We start from the raw sequence: 25,115 nt of genomic DNA on the forward strand, positions 1-25,115 counted from the left end.
GTGATTCGATTGTTCCTTTTGGTTAAACCTAGGGTTACTATAAGAAAATTAAATATTAAATTTCGTTGAAAGGTTTTGTCTATGAAGTGGTGGATGCTCCTATACCCAAGAAGGCCTAGTGTCTCGTCATGTTTAACCTGGAAATCAATCTTTGAAATTAATATTTAATTGAATTTGTAACATGGGTGGATTTGGATCAATAATGTTAAGTATCGTTTGCGATCCAAGTCTAAACCTCTAAGAATAGATAAGTTAAATTTGGAATCAATAATGTTAAGTTCCGTTTGCGATTCCTAATTTAATTTTTAAAGAACACAATAGGTTGTTAGGAATGGTTCAAGACTTGTACAAATTTTTTGTACAAGGGAACCAGTACGATATTCCGAGTATCAACCAACACCCTTCCTTGGCTCGGCACTGACGTAGTCTGTGTTGCAGGTCCGCGCGGAGTCCACAGGAGGTCAGCGTGAGCGCCACATCCCAGCTTTCCGTCTCTTTGACTTTCGGACAGGATCAGTAAGAATTTGTTTATCTTCATTCAATATATATATAATTAATTAAATAAACAATCTTGAACAACTTGTTAAAGTAAACAAACAAGCTTGAACATATATGTATTCAACTTATTAATGTTAGTGAACAATGTTCGTGAATAATATTTGTGAACAACGTTTGTGAATAATGTTCACGAACTATATTCTTTAATAAAACTTATATCAACATGCTAAATAAATAATAAAATAAATAAATAAGTTTGAATTATTAAGCTCAATAATCAATCAAACAAGTAAAATTTTCAAACAATTAAATTAGTTTGAATTGAGATCTCGATAATATCTAAACGAACTAAGTTCGAACCAAGTTTAAGCCAAGTTTAAATTGAGAACCCGATAACATCTAAATGAATCAAGTTCAAGTCAAAATTTAAATAAATTCAAGCTTATAAAAAATAAATCAAGTCAAACATAAATAATCATTTTAAAAATTTAATTCATTTGAAGTTGAACTCAATTACCTTATCAAATAAATTTAAGTATTCTAAATCTTAACTCACTCAGGTTATCTACAGCCTTATACGTAACCTTCAAGTCACACAACGCGCGCTTTGCAGGTGCTACCAAGGCTTCCCTACAGCTTGGAACAACTTTCCCTCTACAATAATTTTGATATTTCTTCATTGAGAAGCGAGATCATAGAACTACTTGGATCGTGGCAATACACAATATTGATTTCATCATAATTAAAAATAAAAAATTAAAAATTAAAAATCACAATTTTTACTAACATACGCGATAATAGAGGAAATTTAGATGTTCAGCACTTTTTATTTGTTTTGTTTATTTCTTGATGCTTGTTAAATCCAAATTTAATTAAGTAATTTTTATTCAAAAAATATATATAACCTATTAATTCAAATGAATTATTAGATAAAATTTCAATTTCGAATTAAATAAATGATAGATATGTAAATTCAATTAATTTAATAAATTCATTTATTTGGTTTTAGGAATTTTTCCCAAAATATCAAAATTAGTGAGTGCAGGGACCGGACCGGACCGGACACTCTCGAACCATTCCGCCTTAACTCCACGTCCATCGGCTTGCTACCCATTTAATTCCGCTTCTCCCATGGCCAAACCCCTAGATCTTCCATCCGCACTTCCCTGCCGGTTCCTTCTGCTCGCTCCCATCGCATTCTCCTCAACGAGATCTCTCGATTGATCCCCGTTTCTTCGCTTCTCGACGAGTTTTTTTTTCTGCAGATCCGATCGGTTCCTGGGGCACCCGACCATGGTCGACACCTTCTCCTCGTCATGGAGGCCGCAGCTCCACCAGCGCCCCCGTTGGCTGATGTCGTTTCTCACTGCCTACCGGACGCAGCTTTTGGTCCTCTGGGTTGTGGGTTTCGTGATGGTGTTCGGGTTGCAGGTCAACTCCATCGATGGGGTGGGGTTGTTCAGTATGAAAGCAGCGGCGCGACCGATTCCCAGGCTCCGACCCGTGGCGTTCAATCTGACGGATTTCGGCGGGGTCGGGGACGGGAAGACTCTCAACACGGCGGCGTTCGAGCGTGCCGTGGAGGCCATTTCGAAGGCTGGGGCGCGAGGAGGCGGGCAGCTGAATGTTCCGGCTGGGCGCTGGCTCACCGCCCCCTTCAATCTTACCAATCATATGACTCTCTTCCTCGCTGAAGGCGCAGTGATTCTTGGGATTGAGGTAGAGTACTTTGCAAGGTTTTGCTTTTCCTATCTAGTTACATGAGTTTAAATACTCAAGCTCGTTTCTAAATTGACTTGCTTAAGGACAAATGTTGGTCAATATCAATGATTTGAAATACCAATTTTTTCCTATTAGAATTACTTTCAACTACTCAATTAATCTACAATATTTCTTGCTGTTTTATATCAAGCAGAAACATCATAACATCAAGGAATAGGACTTTTTTTTTTTTTTTTGCATGTGTGTGTGTAAGATTCTTGTTTCTAGTAATTCTCCAATCTTCTCTCCCCTGCCTTCTCTATTTCTCCGTATTTAAAAATACTGTTTATTTGAGATATGTTGAGTTATACTTGATTCATTTATTGAATGAAGCCGACCCACCTAATGGAATAAGGTTTGGTTGCTGTTGTTATATTTAATTCATTTATTGTTACCTCTTAATAAGGATGAAAATCATTGGCCGTTGATGCCTCCTTTACCTTCATATGGATACGGACGGGAACACAAGGGGCCTCGATATGGAAGTCTAATACATGGTCAAAACCTGAGAGATATTGTCATCACCGGTTAGTAATTTGTTTTTTTTTATATATGTTCCTCATCATCTTCACTTCTGTTTCATAGCTATAATGATAAAAAACGAATTTCTCACTTGGACATTACAACCTTAGCAAGTGTGATAATGGTATATTATAAATCAATTTATACAGTATAGATATATTTTTTTTATCTATAATGAATTGCCAAGACAATGCTATATATACCATCTGAGAGGCATGAGAAGATAAATAGTTTTGTATCCTCATAAGATGTTCAGTGTGCAAACTATAGAGATTGGTGTCATGCCCCATAGGGAAGTGTTCCGACAACCAAGGGAGTTTAATTTGACAATCACAAGACTCCTAGTTTTTTATTTGAGAGGTGCTTTCATATGCATAGCTATAAGTTTACTATGGTAAAAGCATCAAATCCAACACTGAACTAGGGGAAGGAGTTCCAGTACTCATCCTGTTTCATTACCTTTAGCAGTTTCTCTCATATATTGTTCCTTTTACTATATATGAAAATATACAATGTTTTTGCTTTCTCAATCCCACTCGATCTACTGCTGCTGCTGAAATTACCATTTATAATAAGATTGAAGGAAAACTACTGGTTTGGGTGGTTTAATATAATTTTAGTGTTTATAGAAAGCCAGCTTTTAACTTTAGTTAGTAAACTGTGGACATATTTCACAGCTCATGAACAGCTATCCATAAGAACTTTTGCTAGTTTTTGGCAGTTTCACTGTACTTTTATTAAATTAAAATAGTACATGGATGCATGATTTTTTTTTTATTACATCATTGTTGAACTACTTGTTATCTTTCAATTTTTTAAAAGTACTTTTGGTGTATCATGGCGCACTTCCTTTTCTTAAAAACATTTTGTATTTATGAAACAGGCTATAATGGCACAATTGATGGTCAAGGTCAAGCATGGTGGACTAAATACAAGAAGAAAATCCTCACCAACACAAGAGGGCCTCTTGTGCAACTTATGTGGTCCAAGGATGTTGTCATCTCCAACATAACTCTCCGTAATTCTCCATTTTGGACACTTCATCCTTATGATTGCAAGAATGTCACTATCTCTGGAATCACTATCTTAGCTCCTGTTTTTGGAGCTCCAAACACAGACGGTATTGACCCAGGTACGAATGTCTTATGGCACTCTTTTCCCGTATCATTAGTTATGTCATAGATTCAAGCAGAATTGAACAATAGGTTCTTTTTCTATTATTCAAGCATTATTGGTGTGACATGTGTTGAAGTAAATCGTAACTTAAAGTTAAAACAACCCCCTACACACCCTTATTGAACTCTATTTATTCTCAAGAAAATTTAAAAAACACTTGATTCCTTGTAAATAATTATTGTTTTTGCAGCTACAATATACTTTTTTCTTAGTAATGTCTCCCAAATGTTGATCACTCTGCATTTTCTCTACAGATTCATGCCAGGATGTCTTGATAGAAAATTCTTATATATGTGTGGGTGATGATGCAATAGCCATAAAAAGTGGCTGGGATCAGTATGGAATAGCATATGGACGGCCATCTACTAACATTATAATTCGTAATCTCATTGTTCGGTCTGTGGTTAGGTAAGAATTTTTTGTTCTATGGATTATGTATACAGTTACATATTTACAGATACTTGTATTGCAAATTAAGGATAGAAATAAGGCTGTCTGAAATGAATATCTATCAAGTTATGGCACATGATCATTCAACCCACTCGGTTAATTGATCTTCATCTTTCTGTCCTGTTGGTCATTCAATGAAACTAGTTTCAGTACACTAGTTTAGTCCATGCAGTAAGAAAGTTTAGATTGATTGTGTTCTTATGGTATTTTTATATGGGCAGCTTGCTTAACGATTCAACTACTTCAGTCTTTTGAGATTTCTGATATGTTTTTTGGTATACAATTGTTCACAGTGCTGGAATATCCATTGGCAGCGAGATGTCTGGTGGGGTCTCAAATGTCACAGTGGAAAATCTTTTCGTTTGGGAGACGAGGCGAGGGGTAAGAATAAAGACAGCCCCTGGAAGAGGTGGCTACGTTCGGAACATTGCCTACCGGAATGTAATCTTTGAAAATGTTCGTGTTGGAATCGTAATAAAGACTGATTACAATGAACATCCTGATGAAGGCTTCGATCCTAAAGCTCTGCCTATCATCACCAATATATCCTTCAGCAGTATCCATGGCCAGGGTGTGAGGGTTCCAGTTCGGATCCATGGCAGCGAAGACATTCCAATCAAGGATGTCAGTTTCCGAGACATGTCAGTGGGCTTAACCTACAAGAAGAAGCATATCTTCCAGTGTTCCTTTGTCGATGGCCATGTGATTGGATCCATTTTCCCTTCACCTTGTCAGAATCTTGACTTATACGATGAGCAAGGGAACCTAGTGAAGCGATCAGTGTCACAAAATATCACTGACATTGATTACGACATTTAAATCATTGTTATTTAGGCAGGGGTATTGATTACAACATTTAAATCATGGGTATTTAGGCAGGAACTTTTCCGTGTGGATAATTGGAGCTATCGAGTCCCTCGAATGACATGTATATATATATGGAAGGTGGTTGTTATTTTGTTATATTTGAAATTTACAGCTCTTTGCTTGATCATACAGTGAGTTCACTGCTGTTTCTCTTAGTTGTTGCCATCAATTTTGTAATTATCCCTTAGCTATTTCCAATTTGTTAACAACGCAAACAAACTCATGCACCCCAAACAATAATTTTTGGCATCAACGAATCAAATTAAATAGCATAAAAATGATGAATTTTCAGAGTGGTGAAGAATTCTTCATCAGAGTATATGGGAATTGTTACAAAGTATGCTTAATTTTCGCTTTCTACGCAGCAAAGAATCAAACTTATGACGAGTTCCGGTGATCGGCGACCCGCCAGTGCAACTCGGAGCTCGAGCTAAGCTTTCGATCTCCGGCAGCGTTATTGCTTCGCGGCTGGAGTCTGGGGCAGCGGAGCGCTTCCCTCGGCGAGTCCTTGCTCGACGTCGAGGAACTCAGTCGAAGAGGGGCCGGCCCTCCTCCCCTGGCTCCAGAGCCGTCTTAGCGACTGGAACCTCACCGACAACAGCGACCTCGACTCCTCTGCGGCCGAAGCCGTCGTCGACGGCGAGACTTGCGACCCGGATCCGCCGACGGCTCTCCTTGGGATCTCGATCACCAGAGAGCCTTCCTGGCCTCGGCCGCCCCAAATCAACACGTTCGTCGGAAACGCCAGCGGTTCCCGGGCAGAAGCCTCCAGAGGCGGAGGAAGAGGACTCGGAGGCTCTGTTTTTGGGGAGGAGGGCTCGCCGACGACGACTCGCCGGCGACAGAGCGGGCAGGTGGCGCGGGAGTGGAACCACATGTCGATGCACTCGAGGTGGAAACCGTGGCCGCAGGCGGGGAGCACCCGGGCCGCCTCGCCGTCGGCGAGCTCAGTGAGGCAGACCGCGCACTCGAGCCCGCCGCGGTCCTTGAAGTCTGCCGAGCTGTACACGGTGGCGGGCAGGGCTGCGAGCGCGGCAGCGTCAAGGCCGCGTCTGCCGATGTCGGGAGCAGTGTTGGAAAAGACAAATCGGCCACTTCCGGAACGCAGGCGGCGGCGAGCGTAGAGGTAGAAGAAGAAGACGAAGACGACGACCATGAAGAGGAACGCAACGACGGCGACCATGGCCTCTGTGCCGATCCTTACGGCGGCGACGGAGGCGTCGTCAGTGCCGTCCATTGCCGGTTCTAACGACGACATGGAGAAGAATCGATGCCATGACTCGATCGGAAGCAGATATTAAAGGAACCATCGAAGGGTTGAATCGATCAAAGATTGAGACCGCAATGGCTGCAGTCCACGAACCGCGATTGACTGAAAAAAAAGAAGTAAACTTCCATATGAACTCCCTTTTCGCTTTGACCTCGAAGGCATCGTTTGACTCTGCCGACTCATCTCAAACGTGGCTCTGACTTTTCGTGACAGTTAGTTCCCGTTGTGAAAGATTGCGGGAGTTAGATTGCGTGAGGATCTTTCTAGGAAATCGAAATTGCGGCGTCCAGTGGATTAAGATCCATTAGTAAACAAGGTTGCTAATTTCCGTAAAATTTTAGTTAATAATTAAAAAAATTCTAAAGATCTAATAAATTATGTTGAGATCTAAATTAAACTGCCAAACGTTGGGACACTAAACATGGCATGGGACCAGATAAAAATTAGACATTTTCTAAAAATATCCGCTAAAAATAAATTCAAATAGCATTCATACGATGCTAAAAAAAAGTATTCAATAACTAAATATCGAGAAAGGGCGAAGATAAGGCCACCATCTACCTCTCATCCTTTCCTCCAGGAAGGGAGGTAGTTGGCCGAATCCTCGCCCTAAGAAATTCAATTTGTATCCTCTTTATTCATATATTTCATCGGTTCTTGTTGTATTGAATTCTTAGCTCTTGTTGATGATATTTTAACATTTTGGTTGATGGGTTACTCCATTGGTTATTTGAAAATTTCAATTTCCTTTTCGTGTAAAAGGAAGAGGGAAGCAATCGAGGAGGAGCTCAAAGAGTCTTTGTTGATCGACAACATGAAGTCATTCGTGGTCCCCAAAGGGTGCTTGCCGGTGTATGTCGGTGACAACATGCGACCTTTTGTGATCCCCATAAGTTACCTTGGCCTCCCGACTTTCCGAACTCTGATGGAGAGGGTAGCCGAGGAGTTTGGGTTCGATCAAAATGGTGCACTTAGGATTCCATGCGAAGAGGACTACTTTGTGGGTTTGCTTAAGATGCTAGAGAAATCAAAAAACAAGAAAAAACTTCTAAATATATTGTAACATCATTGAATTAGAAAACAATATGAAAAAGATTAGTAGTTTAATCATAGATAATTATAATTAATGTAAAGGAATGAAAGGTGATTAATGTTACCTGTATTATAATCATAATTATAATAATAATAATAATATCTTGGTCAACTTTCTCTACCCTCATTTTTTTTTTCCTATTTTGTTGAGTTTCTTAAGGTGAATAGTAAACACTGTCTTTTATCTTCTTCCATTTTTTTTTACTAATTTATAATAAAAATTTAACCCGCACAATTTATATAACAAAAAAGTAAATTTTTTTGTTCTTATTTCGGTTGCTGATTTCCTCTCCATCGGCGAGATCCGCATTGGGCCTTCTCCGATCTTTGCAAGATGGAATCCGCCGGAGAGAATCTCGGAGGGCTGAGCATCGCCGGTGGCTGGATCTCGTCATCCCCGAATCTCGACAAGAATCTCGGAATTCTCTCCGCCGAGGAGGTCGTCCGAAGTCCAACCTTTTATTTTCGTGTCTTGACCTAAACAACATCAGGAAAGATGGGATTTTTATTCTTGTCCCCTTTATTTTTCCCCATTAAGACGTCGTACTATAGTTAGATTTTAAGGTATGTTCTTGAGGAGCTATTTGAATTTCACGGCTTGTAGATAGTAATGTTCTTCTACGGACAAAAGACTCCACTTGTTGATTGTCTTAATGACTGTAGTGGTCGGTGAGGATTCTTTTTTGCTTCTCAAAGGAAATTTACATCAATGAGAAATGAGAATGGTCCTTATTAGTTGGTTAGTTTTTGCTATATTATTGGTGAGACCTGGGAAGGAGATGTATGGACGAGCACATGCTCCATTAAGCTTGTATCCCTTGCGCATTGTTGACTTGGCTTATCTCTGTACAAATGTTCACTTTACGTGGATGTTAAATTTTTAAGTCCAGTATTCTATACCGTAATTTATAGCACCTAATAAGTGAAGTAGATGAAAACTCGGCTGTGCATTGTTTACTAAAAATAATAGTTGGCATCGCCTATATAAAATGATTGATTGGAACTCTAGTCATGGTTCAATTTTTTTTTTCTGTTCTTAGTGCATGACTTGTAAAGTTTTATTTCTTGGTTTAAAGCGGGCCATTTTTTATCAGATTGCACTTGCAAAGATGCTATTAGATAAGGGGCAAAAGCATTTGTTTGATCATTGGCCAGAGCCAGGTGTGGATGATACAAGGAAAAAGAATTTTTTACATCAGGTTAGCATATTCTTCTTGTATTCTTTTGATCTTTCGGGCACAGATAAATCTGGTTTCTTTAGAATGTATCTTATCCAACAAATTTTTTATGTTTTTAACATTTGAAGAAACACTATCATTTTGTCTAGGATCATATGTTTTAGAGTTCTTTGTAGTGCTTAGAAACACATTCCTTGCATCATTAAAGAAATTCAGTTCCTTTTTCCCTTTTTCTTATTTTGTAAATGTCATGGTTCAAAAAATAAATATTGGCACTGAGACCAATTGAAATCATCCAACTATGTATGGGCCAATAACAATGAGAAATGAGGTTCTAACCTGAGTTATTGTTCAGATAACGCACAATATCAGGAATAGTTTGAGACGTGTTTTGGTTGGTTGAGTGATCCCATTTCTTTGCCATTATTTAGCTTCCTATGATACTTCAGATGCAGTGGTTCATGTAGATATAACGATGATCTGGTGGAACTCATTTGATGATCATTTGTGTAAATGTAATTCTAGATATACAAAACAACTCACTAAGATGCTATTTTGAAGAAAACAAAACACATAGAAAATCAAGAGGAAGAAAGTGATAATTGCTTTTACTATGAGGAAGTCAGATAGGTGTTCTGGTGTTTTAGTATTGGCTGAAATGTTGGTATAAGGGCTGATGGTGAAAGATTTTTTTAATTTGCCGATAAAGTTCATATTTTTTTATGTTGAATTTTATCTCAGTATATGCCTTTTTAGTATTGAAATCATTTTATTTATTCACATATTTGAAGCAGTTGTTCTACACTCCTGTTAAATATTGCATCTTCTCACTAATATCTGGTTTCTTTTTTGTATTATTTCCCAGTTGAAACACAGGAGCATAACAGATGAATAAACATGAATAGTTAATGTTGAAAATTAATTTTAAACTTTCAAGCTGTCTTTTTCAGGATAACATTTTTTGATATGCCTTTATCTTTTAGGTTGCTCGACTTAATTCAAGCTATCCTGGTGGTTTGGTATCATATATTCAAAATGCGAGAAAACTTTTGGCTGATTCAAAAGCTGGGAAAAATCCATATGATGGGTTCACTCCTTCCGTGAGTACTATATTATTTCCTTCTTGTTATGACAGATAGCTCAATTTTCAAAAGGATTTTCAACAGTTATGAAGTACTACGTTAAACTGTAAACTCAATTTTCTTTTTTGTATGCGTGCATTTGTGCTATATCAGTTATTTAATGTTCGAAGGTGATTAATAAATTTTATAATTATAAGGATTAAAGATCAGAGTGGAATTAAGGGGGTGTCAAAAGTAGATTTTACTTCAGGTACTACAAAAATTATATAATTGATTTTAATATTGCTATTAATGTGAGCTTAATGAAGGGACAAGATCCCTGTCGCCAACCGCAAATAATTGAGATAAACACAGCTTGATGAATGATGGTGAAGAGGACCGCTTGAGCTATTTTAAAGTTGACTATGCAGCTGATGATCTCCATTGATTGTTTTGCTACAAAATAATTAGCAGGGTCAAGGTTGTGGGATGAAGTTAAATATTTGAAATTTTCAGTCATAAGAAATTTTGCCTTGGTTGCTATGATGCAATAACGACACAATTATTTTGATCTAATTCCCATTACATCTGATGGAGCAATGCCCCATCTAACATCTTGTCATCAAATGTCAAACTATGAATTCTGTTGTGCTTGACGTGACATGCCAAAATTCATCTTAAGTATCTTCCTTAGAACAAACATGTTGTTACGTGGTATGCAAATTGTCATCCGATGTTCAGTGGTTGTTACCCAAATAGCAGATAGTGCAACAACAAAAAACTTAATAGAATTGCTTATATCAATCAATGATAGGTTCACTTTTCTGTCTCTCAACATAATTCTTGGGTAAATCTTTTGTTTTAAGTAAATAGTTCAAAGCACCAGATACTCTTAGCATCTTTATGTCAGTTAACTTTATAGAAATCCTACATTGGTCTTTATGTCAGTTAACTTTATAGAAATCCTACGTTGGTTTTAAATTTTTTTATCAACAAAGTCATAACTGATAATATCAGATTCAGACTGTTATGTTACAGTTTCACTTCCTGCAGTGGTTTTAATTTTTTTTTTATCAACTAGTCATAGGAGATATCATCAGATATCAGATTGTTATCTCACTGTTTCACTTGAAATGGAAATTCAAGATTTGAACCTAATGTTTAGTAGTTCTGCAGGTTCCATCAGGAGAAATTCTGACATTTGGTGATGAGAAATTTACCTTGTTGGAAGAGACTGGTGTGCGAGAATCTAGGAAAGCTGCCTTTGTACTTGTGGCTGGTGGGCTCGGGGAACGACTTGGCTACAAAGGAATTAAAGTTAGTAACATGCTTTTGTGAATATTATAGTTTTCTCTATATGGAAGACGATCGCACCATGGATATCAAATTATACACGTATAATACAAATTATTCACACAATTGAAACAATTACTAAAACCCCAGAAGTATGAGTTACTTTGCCATCCTTAACATTTATGTATCTCTTAGAAGCTTGCAGCTGCTGATATAAATTGTTTATGCCTACTATTCAAGTTAATGCTTGAAGTATTAGTTGCTAGTGCACATAGTTTAGCTGATTATGGCTACTTTTTGTTATTTTCACATAATTCTACCCAACTTTATGTTGCAGTTGGCCCTTCCTTCTGAAACTACAACAAACAGATGTTTCCTTCAATACTACATTGAGTCTATTCTGGCATTGCAAGAGGCTAGCTGTAGAACAGTACAAGGTTGTTATGCATATTGGCTTATTTGAGAAGGATTTCACTGCCAATACATACATCATAGATCATTGCAGTTGTTAAGTATAATTTGATAGAAGAAAATGCTTATAATTGTTTTCTGGAGTAATGGTCATAAATTGAATAACTTGACTTGCTAATCATAACTTACTTGATTTACTATGGATTAGTAGAATTTTGTTATGTTGCACGTTCTATACTTATCAGTCAATTTGTTATCCTATCCTCATACTGCTTGATCATTTTGTTGGAATTTTAGGTTTTTCCCTTATCTCCCCGAGGATTAAAGAAATAGAGTGATAATATTCTATGGCTCTTTTCTAACAAATTTGAAGGAACAACAAATCAGCGAACTTTAAAACTGTAAAAAATTTATAAAGGCTAATACTTGTGAGTTTGGAGAAACTTGAGTCAAATTGATATTTACTCTATGTTTTGCCTAAGTAAGGCTTATATTTAACCTTGATATCCTAGTAGTTAACTTGATTGAGAATTCAAGGTTCAGGTAGGAATTTTTTGTACTATGATGGGAACATTTTATTTTGATTAATTTTTAATTGTGTGCAGTATCATTTAGAACCGTTCGCAGTCTCCAATGACTTCAAATTACAAGGATGCTTTTTTGGTATTCTAATCTATAAGGAATGATTGGGATTAAAAGAAAAAAGAGATTTGTAACTCTCTAGCAATTTGAGTTTTATCACCCTGCACCTTGACTGCCCGAGAGGTTCCTGTTACCTTTTTTTCTTGCCTTACAGATCCATAAATAATGGGCACATCTTAAGACTTTCAAAGCATCAATAGAACAATGTAATAAATGCACCATTGATACAACAACGTCAACAACCAAGCTTTATCCTACTAGGTAGAGTTGGCTCTATGGATCCTTTTACGTCATTGAGCTCTATCTTCTACTATATTATCATCTATACATAAATAAATTTTATCTTATTTTATTGTTGCTAACCAAGTCTTTTTTTGATCTTCCTCTTCCTCGTTTGATATGTGTGTTTGTTATAGTTTCACATCACGTAACTGGAGCATTTATTGGTCGTTTAAGTGCACACCCGTACTATTTTAAACATGTATCTCAAAGTTTTTCCTAAATAGATGCAACTTCGATGACTTTCTCTCTAATCCTCTCATTTCTTATTCTATCCATCGTCATATGTCCACACATCCACGTTAACATCCTCATCTAACTCTCATCTTTCTACTCATGTGCTTGAGTTATAGCCTAACATTCAGCTTCATATAATATAGCAGATCTAACTGTGAATTTATAGAACTTTCCTTGACGCTTTTCTCCATTTCAACCGCCCTGATGGTATTCTATGTAAGATATCTCTCCAATACCTCCATCGTTTTGCAAAAATGATTCTAAATATTTAAAACTCTCAGTTCCGATCAACTCGTCATCTCCTATCTTAACAATTGTCTCATTATATCTAATATTGCTAAACTTAAATTCCATATATTCTATCTTTATTCTACTAAGCCTAAAATTTTTTCCTTTTAGTGTTTCCCGCTAAGATTCTAGTATAGCATTTACTCCTTCACGTGTTTCAGCTACCAAAACAATATCATTTGCAAACAATATGCACCACGGTATTGTGTCTTAAATGTATGTAGTGAATTCATCCATAATTAAGATAAAAAGATAGGAATTTAGAGTTGATCTTTGATGTAACCCTATCTTTATTGGAAATGCTTCAATTACTCTGCTTGAAGTCTTTATTCTGGTCGTTAGATCTTCGTACATATCCTTAATTAGTTCAATATATGTTACGCTAACACTTATCTTTTCTAGAATTCTCCATATAATTTCTCTTTTGACTCTATCATAAGTTTTTTCTAAGTCAATGAATACCATATGTAGATCTTGTTTTTACTCCCAATATTTTTTAATTAATTGTCTAAGAAGATATATAACTTCTATTGTCGACCTTGCAAGCATGAACTTAAATTAATTTTCAGTCATCGTGGTCTCCTTAATCTTTTTTCTATTACTTTTTTCCAAAGTTTCATGGTATGACTTATTAGTTTAATACCCATATAACTTGCACAATAGTACTTACCATCTATTGATCAGATATTTTTTTCATTTTCAATATCATGTTAAATAATTTTGTATGTCAGTCAATACCTTGTTTCCCTAGGCACTTCTATATCTCTATCAGAATACGATTTGGTCCAACAGTTTTTCCATTGTGCATCCCATTTAAAGCTTGTTTTACTTCTAAAGTTTGAATTCTACGATAAAAATTTAAATTTCTATACTCATTTGACCTACTTAAATTACCTAAGTTAAGTTGATCACCTAAACTTTTATTAAAAAGTTGATGGAAATACCTCTTCCACCGCTCTTTTATTTTTCCATCGTTTACTAGTACCCTGTTACATTCATCTTTAATATATTTTATTTGGATAAAATCTCTTGTCTTCCTTTCTCTCACTTTAACTATTCTATAAATGTCTCTTTCCCCTTCTTTTGTATCTAATTTTTGATATATTCGCTCAAAAGTTTTATTCTTTGCTTCATTCACTACTTTCTTAGTCTCTTTCTTGGCTATTGTATATTTTTTTAAATTTTCCTCGTTCTTACAAATATATAATTCCTTATAAACTGTTCGTTTTTTCTTCACTTTCTCTTGTACTTTCTCATTCCACCACTAAGATTCCTTACTTAGTGGTGTATGTCCCTTTGACTCATCGAGTACACTCTTAGCTACTATTTTCAACTTTGATATCATCTTATCCCATATCGTATTAGAGTCACCATATATTTCACCTAATACTTGTACTCTTACCTTCTCCTTAAATATATTTTGCTTCCTATGCTTCATTTCCACCACTTAATTCTAGGAGTCGTATATATTTTCTTTCTATTGATACTATGCTTAAGGCGTATATCCAACACTACTAATCTATGTTGGGTAGTTAAGCTTTTTTTAAGGATGACCTTGTAATTTTTACAAATTTTTTGTATCTTTCTTCCTAACCATAAGAAAGTCAATTTGCGATTTATTATTCTCACTTTTGAACATGGCTAAATGTTTTTCTCTTTTCTTACTAACCGCACCATTGATGAATAAAAAAAATAGATTTAAGTACAAAACTATTGTTGATCCATTTTTCATATCTACGTCATGAAGGAGAAGAAATGTGGTAGCTGTGACAGGCTGCTATTGATCATTCTGCTATTAACTTTCTAGGTCATGGTGAAGCTGAAATTCCTCTGGTGATAATGACATCTGATGACACTCATGCGCCAACATTATCACTTTTAGAAGCAAATTATTATTTTGGAATGAAAAGCTCTCAAGTGAAACTTCTTAAACAGGTTTCGTCAGTCGTCTAATATGCTCCCTTTTAATAATTTCACATGGCAAAGGATTTACCTTGTTTTTCAACAATCACTTTGCAGGAAAAAGTAGCATGCTTAAATGATAATGACGCAAGACTTGCATTGGACCCAAATGACAGCTACAAAATTCAGGTGACTTCCTCTTCTATCATTTATTTCTCACATGGATCTATAATATTGATATAATTAGCTAAACTCTTTCATTTTACTATTACCAAGAACTTACTTACTCGTGGCATAATATTTCAATGTGATTTTAATCAGACAAAACCACATGGTCATGGTGATGTGCACACACTTCTTTTCTCGAGTGGTCTACTTAACCTCTGGTGTGTTTTTATCAGTCGATTCTTTTTATTCTGTATTCTTTGGTCTTAGTAACTGAATCTACTAGAGTCTGTTTCTCTCTCAGGCATAGAGCAGATATTAGATGGGTTCTGTTTTTTCAAGATACCAATGGATTACTATTTAAGGTTGATATCTCAAATACTTTCTCTTTGTTTGTATTCTGTATTATGCTGAAATTTAATAAAAATGAATTGCTAACTTTCTTCATTTGTTTATTTAGGGTATTCCTGCTTCATTGGGTGTCAGCGCAACCCGAGGATATCAAGTCAATTCTCTTGCAGTCCCCAGAAAGGCAAAAGAAGCTATGGGAGGGATAGCCCAACTTACTCATACGGATGGTAATACACTTTTTGTACTCTGATGCTTATAGTGTTTGATCTTTGCGTAATTATTAAAATGAGTTTCTATTTAGATGTTTATACTTCTCTCTCTATATATATCTAATATGTAAAAATAGGTCCACCTTTTAGCACTTTGACAGTCGGCTATAAGTTGACTCCGTGATTTACCTCCCTTTACATAACCGGGATGGGTTGTGAGGGCCGCCCGGGATGAGCGTAATCACCTTCATGCTACAATATGTCAAAATAGGATTCTAGTTATCTTTTGCATAATCATATATTCATATCCATTTTCCTCAACAAAGTTGACATTTGTTTCCTTTTTCTTGATCTATAATGTTTCTTATTTTCATGGGTACCCTTTGAAAGTAATTACTTGATTGTCTACTCCTATTTTTCTTTTTTTTTTCAATAATATATATATATTGGTGTTGGTCAATTATTATATGCATAGAAAAAACTAATGCCAAAATTGATATGGCTGATTTATGTATCCTATTCTTACACACAAACTAGTTATATTTTAAATAATTATTCACTATCAAGAAACCTGTCTTATTTCCTTGATTGATATCTATATTAAATAGATGATATTTAGGTACAAAAATGGTAATTAATGTGGAGTATAATCAGTTGGGCCCCTTACTAAGAGCGACTGGGCATGCTGATGGAGATGTAAACTGTGAGACTGGATTTTCTCCTTTCCCTGGAAACATAAACCAGGTGAGCATCTTTTCTGATAATTGTTTAGATGTCAAAAAGGTTATATCAAATTGAACACGATTTCAATCAAGCTCAAAGATTATGTTTTCTGCTTGTTCATCAAAAAGCTTACTCTGAGTTCAAACTTGTTTGCCTTGCGCAGTTAGAGCCAAATGGGGGTGTTCATGATTAAGCTTAATTTTAATCATCGGTGCTAAGTTGCATTATTTACATATTCTAAGATAATGAAGAAAATTTTATTGAGATTTAGCCAACTTCAAGTTATAAATAAACATCTTTTAGAACCATCTAAAAATTGTTTCAAATTCCATACTCTCATATATCTGGATACTGAATGTTGTAATTAGATCAAATCTCTCTTTTTTTGTAGCTTATTTTGGAGCTTGAACCATACATACAGGAGCTTAGCAAAACGCGAGGTGCTATTGCTGAATTTGTTAATCCCAAGTATTGTCACTCTTCTGTACCCTTTTAGATCAACTTGCCTTTCTTTTTATGATGGAAAATAAGTGTAGCTTTCCGAAGTGAATGTCCATGTTAATAAATCTATCCCTTAATAACGTGAAATTCCAATTGGAGAGATTACCAGAAAATTCGCATTTTTTGAGAAATCACTCAGCTTAATTTTAACGTTCAGTTGATAATGAAAATTCTAGTAAGTAGAGTTGGAACCTCCCAACTTAAACCATGTCTTTACTCAAAATTCTCTTTTAAAATCTAGACATTTACTATGAATGAAAATAAGCTATGTGGTTGTTGAATCCTAAGTTTTTCACATTCTCAAAAGAAATAAAAATATGACAAACTATTAATAGTTTAATCAACAATCAAAATCATAAATATACTATCTCACAATTGAGGAATTATTGCGATTGCATTGGCTTTCAAGTTTGAGGAATAAAGAAGATAAAAATCGTTGAAATTTGCATATGCATTTTTTTTCCGTATGAAGTAAGGTAATTGGCATATGTTCCAAGCACATTGAATGCTGAAGTCAATAAAGTGATGAGCATTGAGTTGTTTGTTGTTTCTTTGAGAGGAAAAATGAGGCATTGATTACTTTGATTATGTTCTACTACAAGATAACTTCATTTCATGTGAAGAGAAAGCATGACGCACAATTATAACAACTGCCCTTTCGTAGATATTAAGCTTTAATACGATAAACTGCCTTCTTTCATCCTTATTTCAGATACAAAGATTCAAGCAAGACATCCTTTAAGTCCTCAACGCGTTTGGAATGTATGATGCAAGATTATCCAAAATCTCTTCCTGCATCAGCGAAGATTGGATTCACTGTGAGAGTTCAACTTTCAATCATGATTACTTTTTCGTTCTATGTTTGAGTTATGTTCAAGCTCAACTATTAGGACTTGTCTGGAAATCCCTAACTTTTACTTGTCATTATTTTATTTGCATTTAGCCTGCGATACTATTGAGGATCATTCAATCTCCATTATATTGAACTTAACTATCATTTTTCTAGGTCAGCAAAAGTATCTTCACATTATATCCTTGTTTTCTTATAGACGTGTTGATATATCATGCTATATAACCCATAACTACACTTCGAAGTCTGAGTTATTTGCCAAAGCACTATGATATTGTTACATGAGGTAACGAAGCATTTGAATGATTTGAACTGAAGAACGGCCTAAACATTATTAGAGCAACCAGCCTTGGTCTTGCTCAAAGGATCACATCTAGAACATTAGCCTTTTAGCTTGGATTGTGCCCAGTGATCTTTTGCGATATTCCTTTCTTAGCTTTATGATATACGTGTTATGCATGTTGCTGACTGTGGATCGTAATAACTTATAGGTTTATTTTTTAGTGTAGCTTTACTTATTCATACTAGATTTTTTTGTGTTGTTACTTAAACTCATAAAGTGACTGGACTTTTTTACGTGGTATTATTATTATTATTTTTTTTTGCATTTACACGCCAAACTTAACTGTTTATTTTCCTCTTACCTTTTTTAGGTAGTGGATAAATGGCTTGCTTATGCACCAGTAAAAAATAACCCCGAAGATGCTTCCAAGGTATTTATCTGCCTTCCCTATATCAATTTTTGATCTTGCATATGGATCAAACTTCATATAATGTATTAGTTTCCAATTGATTATCGTCATACACCAAAGTCATCTTTTGTGAACATATTCCTAAACGCTCGTTAGGTTTGTTAAAATCGGTTGAAGAAAAAAAACGTCCAAGTTATCTATTGATTATCATCTCCTTTCATCTTTGTTTGAATGATTCTTTATTTGGGAAGGTTCTATAGAGAGGATTATGGGTCTATCCTCTCTTGTTCCTTTTCGTTTCTACTGATGGAAATTGCGCTGATTCAAGTAATTGATTGAATACAGGTGCCGAAAGGAAACCCATACCATAGTGCGACAAGTGGAGAGATGGCTGTTTATAGAGCGAATTGTCTCATGCTAAAAAAGGTAATGTTCGAGAAGGACTATTTACAAGGCTATGCATATTTGGTTATAAAGGGTAAAATGAAATCTGATAACAACTTGATTCCTTTGTTCGAACAAATATATAAAAAGGTTACCGAGTTGGATCTTATAGTGTGTTTATTAGCCACAGTTCGACAGGGAATAATAACTGATTGAAACAAAGTGATTCCAGTGATCTTTTAATTTGTTGAGCAAATGCTCACTCTTCTAAGCAGATGTTAGAAATTTTTGCAGGCTGGAGTCCTTGTAGCTGATCCCATTATTGACATCTTCAATGGTCAGGAGGTGGAAGTGTGGCCCCGCGTCACATGGAGTCCGAAGTGGGCCTCAACATTCACAGATGTAATATGGAAAGTCGGCAAAGGATGCTCCATTTCCCAGAGATCTACCTTGGTCATCAATGGCCAGAACATAGTCCTTGATGGCCTCCGCTTGGACGGAACTCTTGTCATCACTGCTAACGATCAAGCTGATGTATTTTTTTCAGGCCCTTTATTGAACATAATTAGAAAAGAGATGCTTCTTCCATTGCTAGCTCGCTTTGAAGATTTTAACTACAATCTCACTGTATCTGATCCATGTTTATTTGCAATCTCTCTCAGGTCAAAGTGACAGGACATGTTCAAAACAAAGGATGGACTATTGAGCATGTTGATTACAAAGACAACTCAATTCCTCAGGAAATCCGGATAAGAGGCTTTAAGATTTACAAAATCGAGCAGTTGGAGTTGAACTACATGGAATCAGGGAAATTTCAATTCAAACCCTGAACAAGATTTTGAAGGAGCTGAACGAGGCAAGTTTATCAGTTAACCGAGAGATTTTTTTCTCTTGAAATTGTTAATTTTTTAGTTGCACCGGAATAGAAATGATTTCAATTGCAAAGTGTGGATGGACTAATTTAAGATGAAATTATCATTTGAGTAGAATGATGTTTCCATTCCAAGATTTGAACCAAGCAGTTCATTCTGAACTTTTCAATTTTAGAGACCAAGACTGCTAGATAGGATGGATCAACCAAAACCAGATCTATCGAAAGGCTACAAGTGAGTTGACAAAGCAAGACGAGTGGATATGTCGGTTGAACTAGGTTACGTGTAAGGGCTAGATAAGTTAAGCATGGTTGGATGAGGTGATTGAATCTTCATCTTAATTATTGTTAGGCCTCTCAATCACTAATTGCAATTATGATGCCTTTGGTTGCATATCTGTAAGATTAATTTCAAGTCACACAATAGGACATATATTTTGCAAAGACGATAATATTGGACACAATTCGATAACATGACCTAGTTGTTTTCATTCAATTTGGTTTGATATACATACAAATAGATATTTATATACACAGACAAACCTCGTATATATCCAAACATTCTCATAAACCAAAATTTTAATTTAATTTATTTTATTATCTGATGGAATTTGATTTTGGAAGCACTCTCATATTTATTGGAAATATCTAACTTTAGTTGCCTCATAGCTGGACCTATTTGTTCATGTTGGGTAGTTGGAGAGTCAATTTAATCACGAGATAGGAAGAAGAAACCAAAATGAACTAAATGCCAAAGGTAGATCCTGTTTATCAATGCTACAATTCTCTTCCAAATCTATTTTTAATTATCTTTCTTCACAATTTCATATTAGTTGAAAAGATTAAACGAAGTTAATGAATAGTTGTTAGTGTTCCTGCATGTTCCTCTTCTTATTATCCTTGCAATTATCTATTGCTTTCTTCAATATGATTTTGGAGTCTAAAATCCTACCATTAATTGTTCTATTATCAAGGTCTCAAAAAGGATTCTAGATTCTTTTAGTTCAGAAAGTAAATGTGGAACACAAGTAGAACAGGCCAATCTCCATTCCAATCATATCTTCTCTATCCTCCAACAAATCAATTTTTTCCTTCTTTTTTTTTTTTTAAAAAAATAAATAAATAGATGATTTGTCTGGTTGTATAGCAGCCCATGTTAGTAGCCAAACATGCAATGAATCAGCTAGATTTTGCAGTTAAAGAAGAAGAGGACCAGAATAATAGTCAGAGAAAGGAAGGCAGAAGAAGAAGACATTTGGCAGTGCCTCATTCACTTGGACCTTTCTGCAACAAGCCAACAAACAACAATGGAGTTCTGGACCAGACAGAGAGAGATGGCTGCTCACCATTAAACTAATCCCTGTAAAACCTTGGAGCATTGCACAATACTGGACAGTGATGTCTATCTGCTTTCTCCTCATGTTCATCTGCACATTATTCCTCCTCTTCTTTTTGGGGGAGTTTGACTTTGGTCAGAAAGTTCTTTGTTTCCATCATTTGTGATGAACTCAGAGTTGACATAAAGAGATAAGATAAGGCTATTAGTTCTTTTTTCATAATGTAATGATCACCTCTTTCAATCATGTTCTCTTTGTTCATCCTTTTGTTAGATTGATATCCATTGAACCACTTATACTTTCTTTTTTGTTTTTTCTAATGATCTTAAGTAGTTCTACTGATTGATATATAAATCATGAAAGGTAACTTACTTTCGATAGTTATAGTTTGATAGGTGAAGTCCCACTCTATTGGACTACTTGATTGTCAAAGAGCTGGCCTAGATGCATTCCCTCTTTGGATGAGTATCACACCGGTTCACTCAACCAATCTACTCTTATCATCTAGTCGTCGAGGCCCACTCAACCAGATCTTTAGAGATCACCTCAAACCACCTAATTCTATAACAGTGCAATAAGGGACAAAGACTTTTTATATCTGTTTTGAAGAGGGAGGGAGGGATGGTATCATTCTACTCGACTAAAGTCCCCACCTTTGTCGATCGGATAAATTCGGAGCACAACTTAAAACCGTGCCATATTTTGATTTCGATATAGGATTCCTCACCATTCCCTTTGGCCCAATCTCAATGAAGTGAAATGAAAGAGAAGACTCAGGTGTTCATCTTGACTTGGGGAAGATGAGCAGTGGATTGCAGGCTTCAAGGTGAGCAGGGATGAAAGGAATTAACTTTGTGTTTTTCATTCATGTATTTTATTTGAAAAGCTTTGTGCTGTTGATTCTTCTTGACAGCTTCATGAGATTTACATACTTCGATGGAATTGCAACAACATGATGGAACCCGAGAAGTATGCAAATCTACCTTTTCTTTTTTGTTTAAATCAACTGTCTTTTCTTTGCTTTTCTTCAACATTCTCTCTTTTTTTTTTCATATTTTCTTTAAAAAAATCCTTCTTTCGAGTTCATGATGCATTCAGCATTCGTTCTTGCTGTTTCAGAAATGCGGTAGCAGGTCGAGGATGGAGGAGGGATTCCGCAAACACTAATCATTTGAGGAACACGATGATGAAGCAGGAAGAGGTCTTCAGGTTTCAGGTGCGCGAGCTTCATCGCCTGTACAGAGTGCAGAGGACGCTAATGGTCGAGACCAGGAGCAGCAACAAGGCAGCACTGCACCAACTCGACATGAACTTGAATTCAGGAACGTCGAATTCCACGCTGAATTTCGCAGACTGGATCAGTTTGGCGGCCTCGGAAGCTTGCAATACTTCATCGGAAGACCAAAGTCTCTTCTCGTTCGGGAAACAGATGAAGGAGAAGATCGAGGCTCAGTGCCCGCAGCTATCCTGGCCTGAGGCAGAGAGTGATCTGCAATTGACATTGAGCATAGCGTGTGGAACGCATGAGAAGAGATAAGACAGACAGGTTTCCGAGCACGTACACAAATTGATCTGCTGAAACAGAAATGCCTTCGTTTTGTGTTTCTCGTTAATTCGGGTACTCAAATCTGACGGACCTAACCAGGTAGGTGGCCTTCCCTCTTAATTGACGCATCCAACAACCTACCTCTGTCGGCGAAAATCTACGATAAAGCAATTCGTCCAACTGCCTACCTCTATCGGCGAAAATCCATAACTATGGCACGACTCTAAGAATCTATCATCGTGCTCAGGAGCCACAGTATATATATCAATCCAATTAATTTTTGAGATGGGCGGCCCGGCTACTAGGCAAATTTGGAAGAACAAATTATTTCTTACCTAGCAGCCAACCTTTTAGATGTTTTCATCCTAACCTGTAATATATCGTGGCTAGAGTTTGAATCATGAGTACTTGAAAAATTGTTTCAGCATGCTGCGGTGCACCATGGCTTGGAGGCACATAAATGTCTTTTTAAAATGTTCTGGTTTGCGCCAAGTGTACTAGGTAAACCAGGAAACACAAGCAATTTCAGACTTGACAACCACGTGTACAAAAAATTCAACATCGCCGTCATGTGTCCAGCGAGAATCAGACTTTACTCTGTGGGTTCATCACCAAGCTCGTTTACCAATGGGGTTGTGTCCCTAGCGCACATAAGTGCCTTTTATTTTAAGCAAAAGATCCGTGGGACTATGCAGATCGATTTCATGGGGTAAAAAGGTGATTCATTTGTTCCTAGCGCTCCTGTCAATCCGTCCCTAGGTTAATACGGAGGAGATAAATCACGGGTAACTACTAGCCATTAGTGCAAATGGCCAAGATATGGGGGAGGTTATGCTCGGTCACGCTGAGTTTCGACCCCGAAACCTCATGTGGCAACATTCCATGTCTTAAACATCGCACCGCCCCGAGGGGACTATGCAGATCGATTTCACGATCATATATGAAGAGATAAATAAAAAAAAAACTACAATTGATTATTATGGGAGTGTTTTTTTTTTCAACTTTGCCGATATAAATGTCTTTTTTTTTTAAGTATGAACTTGTGGAGATCACAACTTTGATATTCTGCTCTGTTTATCTGATGGTGTGGATCATGGATAGATGAAACAAACCTAGAGGTATGAGAAGGGGAAGAAATCCATAACCTATTATGTTTGTTTATCTTAATTGAGGAAAGTGGATAAAATCAACAGCTTTTTACCGAACATAGTAGATAAGTTTTCAAAATACCCAAATCATGTATCATAATTTCAAAATTACTAAATCACGTACCAACTTCTAGGTTTACCCTCATTCTCAAATCAATTCGACTGGAAAAACAAATCAGTTGAATCGATTTTATTCTATTTGAAAAATCCATCAGTCGATTTCGACCAAAATTGGCTCATGGATCTAAAGACCTCGGAATGATATAAATCAATTTCTATATGTTTGTCTAGTTCTCTTAATTATAAAAATGCTATCAAACATCAGACTCAATATATTGAGAGCAGTGATTTTTTGAATATAAATTAGTTTCCGAATATATTCGTGTTCAAAAAATTGTTGCTCTCAATGTATTGAATCAAATTGATATTTAATAGTATTTTTACAATCAGGAGAACTAGACGAACACATAGAAACTAGTTTCATGTCATTTCAAGGTTTCTAGATCCATCAGCCGATTTCAACCGAGATCAATGGAAGGACCCAGAAACCTTGAAATGACATTAAACCAGTTTTTGTGTTTTCGTCTAGTCTCCTGGTTGTAAAAATACTATCAAAAATCAATTTGACGTAATATATTAAGAGCAATGATTTTTTTTTTTTGAAATTATGGCCAAACCAACCTAAATAAAATCAATGTAGGTTCATTCTGTCAAAATCGGTTGATAGACCTAGAGAGCTCGAAATGAAGTGAAACAAGATCCTATGAGTTCTTCTAGTTCTTATGATTATATTAATTCTCTCAAACATCAATTTGACCCAATATAGTGAGAGCATTGATTTTTTGAACATGAATTAATTTTTTAGATATATTCATATTTAAAAAATTATTGTTCTTAATATATTGGGTCAAATTGATATTTGATAACATTTTTACAATCAAGATAACTAGACGAACACATAAGAACTAGTTTCATGTCATTTCGAGGTCTCTAAGTCCATCAGCCGGTTTCGACCAAAACCGATTGATGGACATAAAGACCTCGAAATGACATGAAACCATTTCCTACGTGTTCGTCTAGTTCTTCTGATTGTAAAAATGCTATTAAACATCAATTTGACTGGATATATTGAGAGCAATAATTTTTTAAACATGAATTAATTTTTTGAACACATTTGTATTTTTTAAAAAAATTGCTCTCAATATATTGGATCAAATTAATGTTTGATAGTATTTTTACAATCAGGAGAACTAGACAAATACATAGGAACTGATTTTATATCATTTCAAGATCTCTAGCTCCATCAGCCGATTTTGACCGAAATTGGCTGATAAATTTTTTCAAACACGCAGAAAGAAATCAATTCAATTGGAAAACTTTTCTAGTTGAATTGATTTGATTTGAAGATGAG

At 35.9% G+C, this 25,115-nt stretch overlaps 4 protein-coding genes across 4 annotated transcripts; 3 read left to right on the forward strand and 1 right to left on the reverse strand.

Annotated features, from left to right (window-relative positions):
• Nucleotides 1–1,607: 1,607 nt before the first annotated feature.
• LOC121975757 (probable polygalacturonase) lies at nucleotides 1,608–5,401 on the forward strand. The gene is made up of 5 exons (XM_042527592.1): nucleotides 1,608–2,217; nucleotides 2,666–2,786; nucleotides 3,665–3,913; nucleotides 4,212–4,365; nucleotides 4,701–5,401. The coding sequence occupies exons 1-5, from the start codon at nucleotides 1,792–1,794 to the stop codon at nucleotides 5,224–5,226; spliced, it is 1,476 nt and encodes a 491-aa protein (XP_042383526.1). The 5' UTR covers nucleotides 1,608–1,791; the 3' UTR covers nucleotides 5,227–5,401.
• Nucleotides 5,402–5,728: 327 nt separating this feature from the next.
• On the reverse strand, nucleotides 5,729–6,511 carry LOC121978461 (E3 ubiquitin-protein ligase EL5-like). The gene has a single exon (XM_042530804.1). The coding sequence runs from the start codon at nucleotides 6,509–6,511 to the stop codon at nucleotides 5,729–5,731; it is 783 nt and encodes a 260-aa protein (XP_042386738.1).
• A 1,355-nt stretch (nucleotides 6,512–7,866) lies between these two features.
• On the forward strand, nucleotides 7,867–21,225 carry LOC121975759 (UDP-sugar pyrophosphorylase-like). The gene is made up of 18 exons (XM_042527596.1): nucleotides 7,867–8,075; nucleotides 8,731–8,835; nucleotides 9,798–9,914; nucleotides 11,052–11,192; nucleotides 11,506–11,605; nucleotides 14,833–14,960; nucleotides 15,045–15,116; nucleotides 15,249–15,313; nucleotides 15,397–15,457; nucleotides 15,553–15,670; nucleotides 16,272–16,396; nucleotides 16,767–16,843; nucleotides 17,589–17,694; nucleotides 18,380–18,439; nucleotides 18,764–18,844; nucleotides 19,097–19,336; nucleotides 19,465–19,658; nucleotides 20,870–21,225. The coding sequence occupies exons 1-17, from the start codon at nucleotides 7,971–7,973 to the stop codon at nucleotides 19,630–19,632; spliced, it is 1,869 nt and encodes a 622-aa protein (XP_042383530.1). The 5' UTR covers nucleotides 7,867–7,970; the 3' UTR covers nucleotides 19,633–19,658; nucleotides 20,870–21,225.
• A 221-nt stretch (nucleotides 21,226–21,446) lies between these two features.
• LOC121975761 lies at nucleotides 21,447–22,983 on the forward strand. The gene is made up of 3 exons (XM_042527598.1): nucleotides 21,447–21,836; nucleotides 21,924–21,979; nucleotides 22,130–22,983. The coding sequence occupies exons 2-3, from the start codon at nucleotides 21,963–21,965 to the stop codon at nucleotides 22,545–22,547; spliced, it is 435 nt and encodes a 144-aa protein (XP_042383532.1). The 5' UTR covers nucleotides 21,447–21,836; nucleotides 21,924–21,962; the 3' UTR covers nucleotides 22,548–22,983.
• Nucleotides 22,984–25,115: the final 2,132 nt, after the last annotated feature.

This window comes from Zingiber officinale, chromosome 4B (assembly GCF_018446385.1).
Source record: "Zingiber officinale cultivar Zhangliang chromosome 4B, Zo_v1.1, whole genome shotgun sequence".
NCBI classification, from domain to species: Eukaryota; Viridiplantae; Streptophyta; class Magnoliopsida; order Zingiberales; family Zingiberaceae; genus Zingiber; species Zingiber officinale.